Source organism: Centroberyx affinis, unplaced genomic scaffold (genome assembly GCF_046629955.1).
Source record: "Centroberyx affinis isolate AG114_WGS23_722 - 3 ecotype Tasmania unplaced genomic scaffold, CSIRO-AGI_Caff_v1 ptg000180l_1, whole genome shotgun sequence".
NCBI lineage: Eukaryota > Metazoa > Chordata > Actinopteri > Beryciformes > Berycidae > Centroberyx > Centroberyx affinis.
In genome coordinates this window covers 190,605-205,199 of record NW_027278877.1, presented here as the reverse complement: position 1 = coordinate 205,199, position 14,595 = coordinate 190,605, and the positions used below count along the sequence as shown (strand labels likewise).

The 14,595-nt window shown below is 40.2% G+C and overlaps 1 protein-coding gene across 1 annotated transcript in view; it reads left to right on the top strand.

Moving 5' to 3' along the window:
• The window catches only part of ank1b (ankyrin 1, erythrocytic b), a 96,110-nt gene that overhangs the window by 76,947 nt on the left and 4,568 nt on the right, over window positions 1-14,595 (top strand). The window contains exons 33-39 of the mRNA XM_071535743.1: window positions 128-356; window positions 1,485-1,613; window positions 3,859-3,978; window positions 5,660-5,744; window positions 7,138-7,212; window positions 7,297-7,428; window positions 8,117-8,275. Coding sequence (XP_071391844.1) covers window positions 128-356; window positions 1,485-1,613; window positions 3,859-3,978; window positions 5,660-5,744; window positions 7,138-7,212; window positions 7,297-7,428; window positions 8,117-8,275 — 929 coding nt within the window. The remainder of the gene's footprint in view (window positions 1-127; window positions 357-1,484; window positions 1,614-3,858; window positions 3,979-5,659; window positions 5,745-7,137; window positions 7,213-7,296; window positions 7,429-8,116; window positions 8,276-14,595) is intronic.

Here is a 14,595-nt window from a genome sequence, read left to right as displayed (position 1 = left end):
TGCTGCAGTGGAAGCCGTGGAATTCCCTTTAGCCTGCATCTGTATATTAATCAAGTATCTATCCATCTCTTTTATCCTGCTCTTTGTTCTTCTCTCTCTCTGCCTGTCTGTCCATCCATCTCTCCAGATTCTGGCTTGCAGACTGCCCACGCACGGCGGAGGCGGTGACCTTTGCCAACTTGCTGTACCGGGAGCTGATGTCAGTTCCATACATGGCCAAGTTTGTTGTTTTCGCCAAGATGAACGAGGCGCGAGAGGGACGCCTGCGCTGCTACTGCATGACGGACGACAAGATGGACAAAACCCTGGAGCTGCACGAAAACTTCACCGAAGTGGCTCGCAGTCGAGACATCGAGGTCAGCATGGGGGCGAAGGTCAAAAGGTGGCAAGGGTGACAAGAAAGGGAGGGTGGGATGGAGGGGAAGAAAGGGTTATGGCACCCTGAAATAACAGTGGGAAGTCATTTTCATCACCATGATCAAATCGTTTTATTGACCAAGTCAGATGATGGTTGACCCACTCATTTGGTAAATGCCTTGGTAAATCAATGTGCAGTCAATTTTAATTTGCTGTATCTATTGAGGTTATCTACTGTGCCCTCTTGGTTAATTGAACATTCCTTTGTGTGAATGATGATTTGTGCACTACAAATTAGCACATATTTTAATTTTGTATTGAATCTTAAATGTTTTTTGAAATAAAAATAACCAGTGAGGTAAGATAATTTCACTTCATTCAGATTTTATCCATTTTCCAGCAACAAGTAACAAGATACCAGCAAAATTGCCTCTTGTTTCTTGAGAATTTTTCAAATAAACTGAATTTTATTGAGGCTGTTCAAAGGTCATCCTCTCTGTATGTATGAGAAAATGTAAACTGCTCTGGTAAGGTTCATGTAGGTCAGTGGTTCTCAACCATTTTGGCCTGTGACACTTAAAACAAAGTGATGCCGATGAGTTTGCAACCCGCATTTCAGGTGTGCATATGCAGTTTAACGAAAGAATGATTTTCCCTGTTCAGGTTTTATTTGATTCATTATCAGAGGCCTAGAGGCTGAAAACTCTTCAGTATTTTGTAAGAAAAAAAGCACAAATTTGAGAAATAAAATAAACATGACACTTTTCGTACAACTGAATGCAATTCAAGGTGCTTTCTAGTGCAGTAGATAAGACACAAAATGGACAACTTATAGCAATAGAGACCAATGCACAGAACAGTTGGAGATAAAACAAATAAAATAAGACACAATATAAAATAATACAAATAAGAAAAATTAAGATGAGCTAAAACACTACAAACATTACACACCTAGTTAAAAGCCAGAGCAAAAATGCAGGCTTTTAGTGTCTTCAGTGTCTTCCTCAAGGATGTTTTGATATGGATCCTCACTCTGGCTGTGATCAGATCTATGATGTTGACGTTACCAAACGTTCTCCCGAGCCACAAGGCCGCCCCGTCACCCTTAACACCTCCCGCCTCCACAGGTGATGGAGGGCATGCCGCTGCACCTGGAGTGTTCTGGGAACCTGGTGCCGGTCAGGAAGGCCACCCAGCAGCCTCGCAGCTTCAGCTTCCAGGCCTTCAGAGATAACAGACTTCCCGTCTCCGTCAAGGTCTGTCTCGCAGTCTATCCCTCTGTATATTTGTCTGTGTTTCTATATCGCTCGCTACTACAGCCCTGTGAAGCCGTGACTCATATTGTGGTTTTGTTTGTTCGCTTGTCAGATTTGGTGTATCAATATATCCGCTCGTCAGTTAGTGTGTCAGTTTTTTTGTTTTCCCTCCCTCACCCAAAGCACCTGATGATCACTCAAATAGTCTGTTCATATGTCGATGCTTTGTGTGTCAGTTTTCAGTCTCACATCTGTCAGTCAGTCAATCATTCAGTTTGTCTGTCCATTAGCTAGTTCATTTTCAGATAACAGCACAGCGCAGTGTTTCCTTTGTGCTCATTCAACACTCCTGCACCCGCTACACTGAGAAATGTATACCCACTGCAGAGAAAATTTGAATTAAAATAATAGTATAACAGCATAATTTTCCTTTAAAAACAAGTGTAATCCTAATGTGTAGAATTACTGTTTGCAACCACAAAGATTCAATGATATGTTAACCTATCTGTGTATGTGTGTAGGTCTCCCAGGCATTCCTGTGTATATCTGTGTGTCTTCTGTCAGTCCATCCTTCCTCCTGGTTGTGATGTTTTGTGTTCATTCATAATAACTTCATAATTTCTTAAAGAAATAACACATTACTTAAGTAATGTGCACATTGTGTATTGACAATTTGCTTTGGTTCTTTTCCTATTTTAATTTAATCATATGTGATAATGAGTATTTGAATTTCATGAGTACACTCTTACAAAGGATGTGTCATTTTGTTACTTTTCACCACAAGATATGTTAATAACAACACGTATTAAAATATAAAAATGTATTGTAACACGTGTTGTTATTAACATATATGTGTTGAAAAGTAACATAATGACACATCCTTTGTAAGAGCGTGTTACTTTTTCAACATAAGATATGTTAATAACAACACGTATTAAAATATAAAAATGTATTGTAACACGTGTTGTTATTAACATATATGTGTTGAAAAGTAACATAATGACACATCCTTTGTAAGAGCATGTGTTACTTTTCAACATAAGATATGTTAATAACAACACGTGTCATTAACATGTGTTGTGTTGAAAAGTAACACAAGTGTGTGTTGTCCGGAAAAAGACACACAGACGTGTTAAAAATGACACATCCTTTGTAAGAGTGTACTTCCTCAATATTCTTAATTACCCTCGAATCTCAGTCAGTCTTTGTCATCACAGCTCATTTCTTGGTTTCCCTTGTCTTCCCTACTCATTTATTTGTTCTTCTATACAACCCTCGTCTGTCACAGATGACCTGTCAGTCTGTGCTGCTGTGTGTATCTGTATTCATACTGTACGTCTCTGTCTGTATGTGCCTTTTCATGTCTGTCTTGTGTCCATCTGTATGTCTGTGTGTTCATTCGTCTGTCTTTGTTGTCTGTTAGTGTTCACTTGTCTGTCTTTCCATCTGTCCAGCCATTGGTCTCTGTCTGTCTTTGTGTCCGTCTGTGTGTCTGTCTGCGTGGCGTCCACCACTGTTCGGTCTCAGCCAGACGAATAGCTTAAGTATCTCTCCATTATGGTGTAGCCTAACCATAAACAACCTACCTACCTATCTACCTATCTACTCTCTTGGGTAATTGTTTGCATGTCCTATGACACTCTCACTTTCTTTGCCTGCCTTCCTATCTTGCGGCCTTGCCTGTCTGTATGTGTCTGTCTCACTGTCTCTCTTTCTCTCTCTCACGGTCACTCTGTAACTGTCTGGTCTGACAGACGTCCAGGTAAAGTGTGCAGGTAAATCTCTCTCTCTCTCTCGCCTGCCTGTGGACTGCTTTCCATCCCTGTTTCCCCCCCTGCTCCTCGTCCCATGTTACTGCTCCGCACACTCGTGACACTGCAGGAGGGTCTAATACCCGCTTTGCTCTGTTTTTCTTCTTCCCTCTTCTGTCTTGCTCTCTTTCATCCTCTTCTGTTTTTCATCTTCTCTCTTTCTCTCATCCCATTGTCTTTCTCTCTCTTTCTTTCACTTGCTTCCTTCATCCTCTTTTCTCACTTTCTCTCTCCCTCTGTCATTTGTTACACTTTGTTCTTTATTTTTTTGGCCTCTCCACTATCGCTATCTCTACCTGTCTCTCTCCTCTTTTACCCCTATTTTCCTCTTCTCTATTCTCATTTACTCCTCTATCTTTCTATTGTTTCCATCTGTTCTCTCTCTCTCTCTCTCTCTCTCTCTCTCTCTCTCTCTCTCTCGCTCTGTCTGTCAGGTCAGAGATAGCAACAAGGATTCCACTGGGTTTTTGTCCTTCCTGCGCAAGTCTACCAAGTACGAGGACACACAGCACGTACTGTGTAACCTTAACATCGCCATGCCGCCCTGTGTCAAGGTAACAACTGGCACACAAACACTGACACACCTGCACAAGCGCAGACACACACACACACACACACACACACACACACACCAGCCCTGGCCCAAATTGTATTTTCAAATACATTTTATAGTTTGTTTTAGCTCACTCCGGTTCCAAATGGGTTGGTTTTCGGCCCAAATATTTAGACAATCACAGGAAAGTATTTGAAAGTCAAATCAGTAATTAGCACTTTTCTGTGATTGACAGCTTACCTAACACATTCCTGCCATGATGCAGTAAACACCAGCTGGTACTCTAAAAAAATGCTAAGAAGTAGCAATCATTATCTGACCAGTATCTTTCTCTCTCTCTCTCTGTACTTCCAATCCACAGTAGGGTTAGGGTAGGGTAGGGTTTCATTTCATGGTTACTATGAAGCAAGACCTTTTCCCAGGTTTTTGTAATTGCAAATTGATTGATTGTTCAGTCTGTCTGCAGATGGAATGTGGTCTTTCCAGGGAAGCTGGCAATTTCCTCATTTAATGAATGATGAAAGACTGAGCTTCAAAAAGCTAAAAATAGACAAATGAAAAAAATAAGTAACAGAGTGAAGTGAAACAGTGTGAAGTATCTTGTGCATTTGTTGTAAAAGGACAACAAACGTATCAATTGGAAATTAAATTCAAGCCAAAGTGTTTCTATGTTGCCATATCCTTTTGCTATTTTGAGTGCAAAAAATGCACTCTTTGTCAGGATCAAGAAAATACAAGCATTATCAAGTCTAAGAGAAAGTGCTATGTCCCATCACTGGAGCGTCTTTCAAGCAATGGCTAACCAAACACCCCAGCAACCACCAAAATGATGATGTAAATGTATCATGACAGTAGTCATATTCACTTGTTATTAATTGCTCACTTCTTTAGCAGAACATAGAGCTATTTGCTTGGCTAGCCGATAAAGTTGCTTTGCTGTATGGAGATGACAGCTTATGCATTCAAAAGGTTTCAGACCATGCCAGGAAAATTAATTCCTTGCTACAACAGAGCTTCCAGAACCGTGTTTCCAATACACTTTGTGTCATAAAATACAGTTTAATTATACTTCATTTACTGCGGTGTGTCCATCATTTTGTCAGGTACCTGTAGCTTACTTGTCAAAGTTAGCAAGCAAAGCAACTTTATTGGCTAGCCAAGCAAATAGCTGTATGTTCTGTTAAAGCAGTGACCAGCTTCTGAAGCTAGTGAGAGAAGTCCTGGGAGAGACGGACCCTCTATTGTTCTCTACTGGTTAGCTGCAGAAAAAATGAAACCACCCACCTCAGTATAAATCAGTGGGACCAAGACCCTTTGTAGAAATATAAAGCCAATAATTTGTTTTCAATCACAGTAGCTAATTTCATTTATTCTAATGTCTTACTTACCTAGATCGTCGCTGGGGGATTTGGTTAGTCATTGCTTGTGAGACTAGTCATTTTCTAATTCAAGTGATTTGAACTGAATACTGAGAACCTGAATTTCAGAACAAGGTAAATACAATTTCACTTAAGGTAAATTCAGGTAGCCATGGGATCATGGAAGTCATTTTCAATGATCACAAACAACTTCTGTTAGTGCAAGTTTCAGCCTGTAGTAAAGCAATTTGTAACACTGTTTTGAAAAGTGCTACTTTGGTGGCATTTTTTATAATTGTTGTGATTGTTGTGTGCTTGTCTCAGGTCGTTGGGAGTGAAGAGCGCAGGCGAACTCTAACCCCTCTTGCCCTGAGAGAGCGCTACAGTGCGCTGAACGAGCCTGGTGTGGGTGAGTCCCTCCATGCCTGACCTCCAGCCCTCTCCCAGTATACATATGGTGGAGACGGGCCCTGAATGTTGCACTGCCCCTCTACCCACACCCCTCTGCTTCCCACTCTTCCCTCTCTATTTCTCCCTATCTGTCTCGCGCGCACGCATGGCACAAAGACTGAGCCTTGGATGCACCGCACTGCTCTACTATATGCCCCAGAGTTCTTTGCAGTGCGATTAGAGGAAATCATATTGAATGTGCGCCAAAAGATGAGCAGCAGACACCAATATTACCCAAAATGGCTCCATGGCACATGGCAAATTAGCCTTTTCTTTCCTGACTGTCCTGGTAGCCATAACAACTGATGAATGACTTCTGTGATTGGTTTTGCATGGCGCTGGTTTCTCCACTGCGATTTCCATCGGCATGGCAGCAGATGCTGTTAGCATTTTTCCGTAGCTTAGCAATGGGAATGGGCAGGACCTCGCAGTGGAGCTAGACAGAGGAGCCCTCATGTTGTGGCCCGTGGTAAAGGAGTGAGGTCAAGAAGGGCGTTCTGATTGGTTTAAATGGTGACGATGATGGGGGGGTTAGGGGGCAAGGCCTTTTCTGTCTATTAAGTACACAGCGCTGCTACATTGCACCTCAGTCCCTCTATAATGGTTACTGAATGCTACTTTAATCACTGGGACTAGCACCTGAATGATACTCTACCTCCCTATCTACCCCCAATTCTAACCTCCCCTGCCCATATGGTCTGCTAACCCCGAGGATCGTATGGACAAAAACACTATACATTACGGGTATTGCTTATTCCCTTCAACAGATCAGTGCTTTTGTCAGGGTAAGTATTGCTATTAACCATTTTAATAGCAGGTCAAATCAAATTCAAGTCAAATTTATGATTCACTTTCCACAAATGCTTTGCAGAGCAAAAAAACAGACACAACAGATCAATTGAACCAAAAGAAAAACAAACAAATCAAATAGTAACTGTCTGTGGTCAGTGAATTTGTTTGAGTAACACAGCTGTGATTTATAGAAAGTTTTAGAAAATTACCTAATGAATTAATTTTGCTAAACTCACACAGAAGCACCCAAACAGGCCATAATATTTCCTTTATAGTATCACTTAGAGTGAGTCTTGCTTTACCTTTACCTTTCAGGGAGTTTTTTTTTTTTTTTTTTTTTGCTCTGTTTTTTATAACAACCAGTATTGAGTCACGGTTGTGGTCAGTATAGTATAATGTGAGGATGTTATGAGGTTTGCATGTCAGAATCAGGATCAGAATCACAATCTCCTTAGATGCAAGTGCAATGAATGTACAGTAATTTATCTTGGTGGCATTGGCTTGGTGTTGCTCTCTGCATGTTCCTGTGTGTTTCTAAACTGGGCCTTGTTTCTATTCAGCCACAGTGAACGCCATGGAGAGGACTGAGATCAAGATCAACATCATATCTGAGCAGCTTGGTTTGAGCTGGGCAGGTTAGTTCTTAAAAAGATCTATCTATCTATCTATCTATCTATCTATGTAGTCTGTATCTAACTATTTACCAACCTTCCTGTCAGAGTTGGCGCGGGAGCTTCAGTTTGGTGTGGACGACATCAACAGGATCCGCGTGGAGAACCCCAACTCCCTGCTGGACCAGAGCTCCGCCCTGCTCAACCTGTGGGCCAGCAGAGAGGGCAAAAGGGCCAAGAGTATGTCCAACACTAAACCTTTGCCTATTAGATAAATTATGAGCTATCTGAACCTGAATAATATACTTTAATCAATAGCTGTGCCATGTCCTTGGGATTAACAGTTGGACAGTTCCAGTCACAGATGTTTAGGGCTGAGAGACTGATAACATAGATTGTGTGTATTTGTTGACTTTGCATGTTCATATTCTATGCATCGTTTTGTTTTGAATATGGGTACGGCAAACCCAAACCTCAAGTGTACATGTGCAAATTCCAAAAAAATATATATATCAAACCCAAGAAGTCAATACTTATGTCCTTGTGGAGAACCTTCTTCCCAAGTTGTCTTGGAGAGAGTACACTTTTCATGAAGACATAGAGACAGAGAGGCATCCTTACAGTTTGAGATGGTTGGTGGTCTCTACCATAGAGTGTTCCCCTGTTTGGACATGATCCAAGGACTCACAATCCAGTAAAAATTATTGAGTCTGTCTAGTCTAACCCACCCACCTCCCCGTCTCTCTCTCTGTCTCACTCTCTGTCCCTGTCCCTCTCTGTATCTTTTTCACTTTCTCTCTCACTCTCTTCCTGTTTCCCTGACTTTCTCCCTATTGCTTTTTCTCTCATTGCTTCCTCACACACATACTCCACCTCTATCTCTCTTTCTCTCTCTTTCTGTCTTTCTTTCCCCTCCCCTCTCTCTCAGTGGAAAGTCTGTACGGCGCTCTGAAGAACATCGACCGTTCAGACATTGTGAGTTCCCTGGAGGGCCAGGCTCCGCAGCCAGCACCCGGTTCCTCAGAGGAGGGCGCCTGTCGACTGGGCGACCGTGACTCCACCCTGCTGTCCCCCAGTGTCATCAATGGTAAGACACACACACACATACACACACACTTAGGACGCTTAAGACTCAGCAATACACAAACTTACCAAGACGCTTGCTTCTGAAATTAATGATAAAAAAAAAGGCCCCACTGAACAATGAACTGACGCCCCCCCCACACACACACACATTTAGACAATAATGCCCATTTTAACAAGTGATTTAATCTTGTATTCAGTCGTAAAGTTCATTTCCATAAAGCAAGGGAAAGATAATTTTCCTTCTTTCCAATACGAGTTGTTTCAAGAACTTTCTTGATTCAAGTGAAATTATCTTGAAACAATTGGAGGGATCTTCCCTATTTCAAGATATTGTCATTTGTTGCAAGGAAATGAAAAGGAAAAGATGTAAAAGTACACTAATGCCCCAACTGACTGAAATGTGTACACTTATTTTAACAAAGATTTTAAGGCTGAATGCAACATCAAATTACTTGCTAAAATAAAAACTCAGTTCATCCTTTACAGGCACAGGGGAGATTGATGCCTTTTGTATGATACTTTCTCCCATGAGGACCTGTAACCTCCAGAGGTGGAAAGTTTATGGAAATAATTTGCTCAAGTTGAATTTGGAAACACAGCTATTCAAAATCACAATTATTCCAATCATTAAGTACAATTTACAAATTTATCTTGGTGACATTTGCAGAGATATATATTAAGAACTTGTAGGAATTCACATAGTACACCAAAAAATAGGTACTTAAAAATAATAATAAAATGTATGTATGTATTCATTTATTTATTTAGTTATTTTTTAAAGAAAGAGTACTTACCTATGAAATTAGCTCACTGGAAAAGTTGGACTTCTTTACTTTAAATTAAAATCAACAAGATTTTGTGCAGATTTCCGAATTATCCCCCCAAAGATTTGTTGACTCAAATGTGCTTGTAAATGCATGTACTGTCATGACAACATAAGTGATTGATAATTATTTTCCATACTAAAAATCACAGAAAACATTCCAAAAGTACTCCAGTAACACGTACACAATTTGCTAAATTGTTCCGCCACTCAAAACATTCTGCACTGCTGCAGCACAACAGCTGCAGTTACTGTGATCAGTGACTTTCCACCTCTGAAAACCTCCCTGCTTCCCCGGTGTATGGGTAACAGCAATTTTACCTTGTCTCTGTTGCTCCACAAGAGGTCACGGACACAAGGCCACCGCGCCTAGTGCACAAGCCCCGCGTTATTAGACCCCCGTTTTTCAGAAGGGGTAAGTTGAAGGGAACCCGGGCTGCATGGTGGTTTGCTGCTCATGTACATGATGATGATGATGATGATGATGATGATGATGTTGATGATGCTGATGACTCTCAAATGATCTTTTTGAGTAACGTTGCGGTCTGAGGAATGGTGTGATTCTCCCACCATACACTCGGCCGCTGTTGCCAGCATGCGTTAACACACCGCCTCTGTGCATTCCTCAGCGGGGCACGAGTCATTTTTTCAGTTACAGTTTTTCACACCTCATGCTTTAGCCCTAAACATGATGGTTCTAACACAACTTAATATGAGAAACGAGGATAGCACCTTCTCACTGACAGGATTTTAAGAGTAACGACACTTAGAATTAACATACTAATGCAAAATTATCTAATTCATGTTTTTTTCATTCTGGGTGTTTGAGATTGTTTAGAATGGTGTGTAGATGAAGATAAATGGATGTATGTGTGAGTGTGTGAGGGTGAGTGTGTGTCTTTCTGTGTGTGCACGCACGCACGTGCATGCGTGTGTGTGTGTGTGTGCATACATGTCTGTGTGTGTGTGTGTATGTCTGGGATGGATACACTAGTCAAAAAGTGGCGCTAGTACGCAGATAGTGTGCTCTGGGCCTTCATACCTTGTTTCTATTCCTCCCTCTCTCTCTTCTTTCATTCTCTCTATCTCTCTATCTTTCTCTTTCTTTCTCCCCTGAGAAAAAGACAGAATTTCAACATTCCAGCTCTGCTGATTTGACAGACATTGTAACACACTGCAATGTTCTCTGGGTCTTGAAATTTTGTCTTTTTCTCAGGCGGATCTCTCTCTGTCTTCCCCTCAGTCTTTCTCTCTGAACCTATGACATGTCATATCTGCTGCCCAGCCGCCCTACTCTTCCTCCTCTTCCTCCTCCTGCTCTTCCTCCTCACAGCTCTTCCTGTCCGACCTCTGACCTCATATGACCTCATGTTGACCTCTGGGCCTCCTCTCTCCTGTCATCTTATTTTCCCGTGCTCCTCCCTCGTTCAGTCGAGCGGGGACCCTCTCCTCCTCTCTCAATCCAGCTCTGTGTGTGTGTACTACAGATTATGCATGTGCATGCTGCATGCTTTGCTGTACGGTACCTGTCTGTTTGTGTGTGTGTGTGTGTGAGTGAGTGTGAGTGTGTGAGTGTGTGTGTGTGTGTGCACACGTTTCAGACCGGGGCTAAATAGTAGTTGAATATGATTCAAGTATTTAAAGACGAAAAAGAAAATCACTTGATTTAGCTTAGCTTGCAAGGAATATGTGTACAATATGTATGTGTACACAAGATAAGCTTTTGCAATATCTGGTGAGGTAAAAAAAGGACAACTTAATACTTTGAATATCTGAAATATCTTCAAATACATTTTGCCCCGGTCTGGTGAGGTTGTGTACATGGCGACAGGAGTGTGTACAGTGTGTAGTTTGGTGGGGAGGGTCAGTGTGAGCAAGGGGTTATGTGAATGAAATAAAGACCATTTATTGAGTTTGCTGTTTTTTAATTAAAAACATCTTTATGTGCATGGCATGCTTTCTATGTATGAAGTTTTCCTTACTCTGTAAAATGTTTCTCTGTTCAATGGTTGTTTTTCTTGTTTTAAATGCTATATTATTAACAAAAATGCTTTTTTTCTGTAAAAATCAATGGTGTGTTTTTTGATGCTAAGCTGTAACACATGGTCAACTGCACAGCACATAATGTTGGAGGTACAATGTAGCTGTGATGTGATGCCTACCTGACATGGGCAAAATAATGGTTAATTATATTTAATAAATATGAGTTCAACTTATATTATCTCACCAGTTTTTACAAAAACGACGTGTCATTTTCAACACATACGCATGTGTAGTTTGGACAACTCACATCTCTGTTACTTTTCAACACAACAAATGTTTATTGTCCCATTATATGTTGCTATTAACATGTGTTGTGCTCAAAAGTAAAAAAAAATAAACGTGTTGTCCCACATGGATGTGTTGAAAATGACTCAGAGACTAATAAAGCACACAAGTTAAAATCAAGCATACATTCAGATATTTAACACTACATTTAATACACAGTTTATTGCCCATGTCTGATGACTGACTCACTGTTACATCGTCTGAACATTATCTGCCAGCAGGAATATTGGTGTGAAGTGTGTTCATGTAGTGCTTTGGGTGTGTGTAAGAGTATTTGAGTACATTCAAGATGTGGCCTCACCTGTGAACCAAGAGTGTGTCCTCATCTGTTTTTTCAATCTGAGTGCAATATCTGCGTGTTGTTTATGTGTGTTTGTGTGTGTCTGTGTGAGTGGCGTGCTGTGCAGTGTATTGTGTTGTGTTGTGGTTTTTTTTGTTGTTTTTTTTGTGCCATGACAATCTCTGTGGAGTTTATTTGTGCTTCACCACATTCTGTGCCTTCTACACCTGTGTGTGTGTGTGTGTTTATGTTTAAATAGCAGGAGTGAAGGGAAAGGCTAACCCAGATTCATCTAACTCATTCTAACTCATTCTAATTCTGACTCATCCCCCCCTCCCATTCACCTCATTCTGAAACCGCCTCTCATCATCCTGGCCCTATACCATCCCAGACACACACACACACACACACATGCTTATTCACACTGGTGTCCATTGGCATAAACACTCTGAAAGACAGCGACTTCAGTCAACTTCATAATAACCAGCAGTGTTATCCAGCTTCCAGTGAAAGAAGTATTTCACCCATTAATACTTATTATTTTGTACTCACCTTAGGTGTTATGGATTCAATCAGAAGACGTTTAGCTTTTTAGCTTTTAGCTACACATTTGTATTTGCAATATTTTGTTTAATCTGAATTGCTGTAAGCTTTCATTCCAAATCTTTATGGTAAAACGCAAATTATCTACATTGACGAAGAGCATCGGACCTTTGAGCTATTGAAACCTTATTGCCAGGTCAAGCAAGGTGAACGTTGCTCTATAGTTTCACCCGATCCTGTTCCACCTATAGTTGGACCTTTATGACTTACTGGTTAGGAAGTTATTTAACATTATACAATGTGTTGCTTTAGCCAAACAATTGATCAAAAAAGTGTCAACTATGCTGACAATTTCAATAAAGCACAGCTAGCCGTGCTTTATGGGGAATTGGCTGCTAATTTAACTCTTGTGATCTCTAGCGATCTCTCTTACGTTTTCCTGTGTTTTATGTTTTATAGCTGAGCACTACTTTCCATATAGCAAACATATGTGGGTAGCTAACCTCTGTATAAAAGCCATAATAGCTTAGTGAGCATTCTTTACTAATTATGGTTACTTTGTTGATACCAACACTTGCACAGAACATCACCTTTACCCTCTTCTGTATTATTGCTATAGAAAAAAATCATTGTTGGTATAAAGTCTGGGGATGAATTAAATCAGCAAACATAACCTGTAATTGATTCCTTAAAGAAGCTACATCTGCGTTCCTCAGCTACATGCCGCTGTTTGTAGAAGAATCTAGGTAGGAGCAGGTCAGAAGATGCTGAAAATCTTAGCTTTTGATTAAATTGTTTCATTGCAATGTGAAATATTCAACATCATAGGTAATATTCCTTGTGACATGAACTTGTACCAATCTACATTTTCGAAAGATTAAGTGAAATGATGATCACAAAACCCCAAGGGTGCGCTCACACTATTACACATTTTATGCACGCAACATGCACTTTTGTTTCCATAACAACCAGCTGCCGCTATCATCAAACTCTTACCATATACGAATACACTCCCATCAGAGTAACGCCTACTACCAACTTTTCTACTATTTACCATTTTCATTCTGGTTGTTGTTGTCGTAAACTGCCAGCTTCATACATGCGGTGAAACCCCACCTTCATTGTTATATTTGGCTCATAAAAGTCCACATCATAGCCGCTCCTCTAAAAAGTTTGGCTTTTCTCAACCTTCTCAACCAAAGTGCTCTGCCTGCTGAACAAGATGACAGACACATTGCGTTTTCAAACTGGCAGCTTTCTGTTCACCTTGCAGCTGTGCCCCATTGGCTTAAGGCTGTGGCACAAAAAAACAGAATAGTGCGAATGCACCCTAACTTTGATTTTGGGTGAAATACTCTTTTAACTGTTTAATTCCACCTAATCTCATCGGAATTCATTGATACAGCAATTTATGAGCAAAATTGTACTGAAAGTGTTGTTTAAATGACAATGGTCTTTAACTCAGGCTTTATTTACATTGCATTTCACTTTCATGTTTTTCAAGACTTCTGCATCTGTAAAGATTTTAAATACTTTAATATTTGTATTTGGAAAAATTTAAACAAACATTTAACCGTGAATTACATAAAACTTTTAAACACAGTGAATGAATATATATATATATATATATATGACACAATAAATTATTAAATTAAATTATTAATTTGAAATTTACTTGCACATTCCAAATGATGAAAGAGAGAAAGGGAATAAAAATGCTGGATGTAATGACATGACTTAACATCATGAAAAGAAAAATCAGTTGATAAAATCTAAATGACATCGGAAGTCATTCTATATTCTGGTCTGTATTTAGACATTAGAAACATTAGAAATTAAAATGATGATATAAAAGCAATACCAGTCTAACTAGAAGTATGCGTTAAACATGAAGGACCCGTCACATTTAGATCAAACTATTTGATCTAAATGTCCACTAGGTCCACTACTACACATTACTTTTATGATGTACGTTTGGCCCTCAAGGTCAGTGTCTTCACATCCGCAGATAACTGAAGAATATGTGTGTCAGCAAACACAGCCAGCAGGCTCACTGCTTGCAGGCGGTGCTGAAATTGGGCTCAAATTCTCAAAGGCAAAAAGCATTAGACTTGGAACAGATCATTTTGTCAGACTCAGCTGAATTTGGATATTGAAGAAGCGTACAAAACTCCTTGGTGCGGCTATGAATTGTCATGATCTAAGCATAGAGATAAAATTGTGCTTACAATGGGGAATAGTCAGTTATGGAAGATATTAAACATTTCTGACACCATATTCCATCAGACAAGTGATTCATGTTTTAGGGTTGTCACATTTGGGCTACTTCCCAACAGTATGGTCTAGT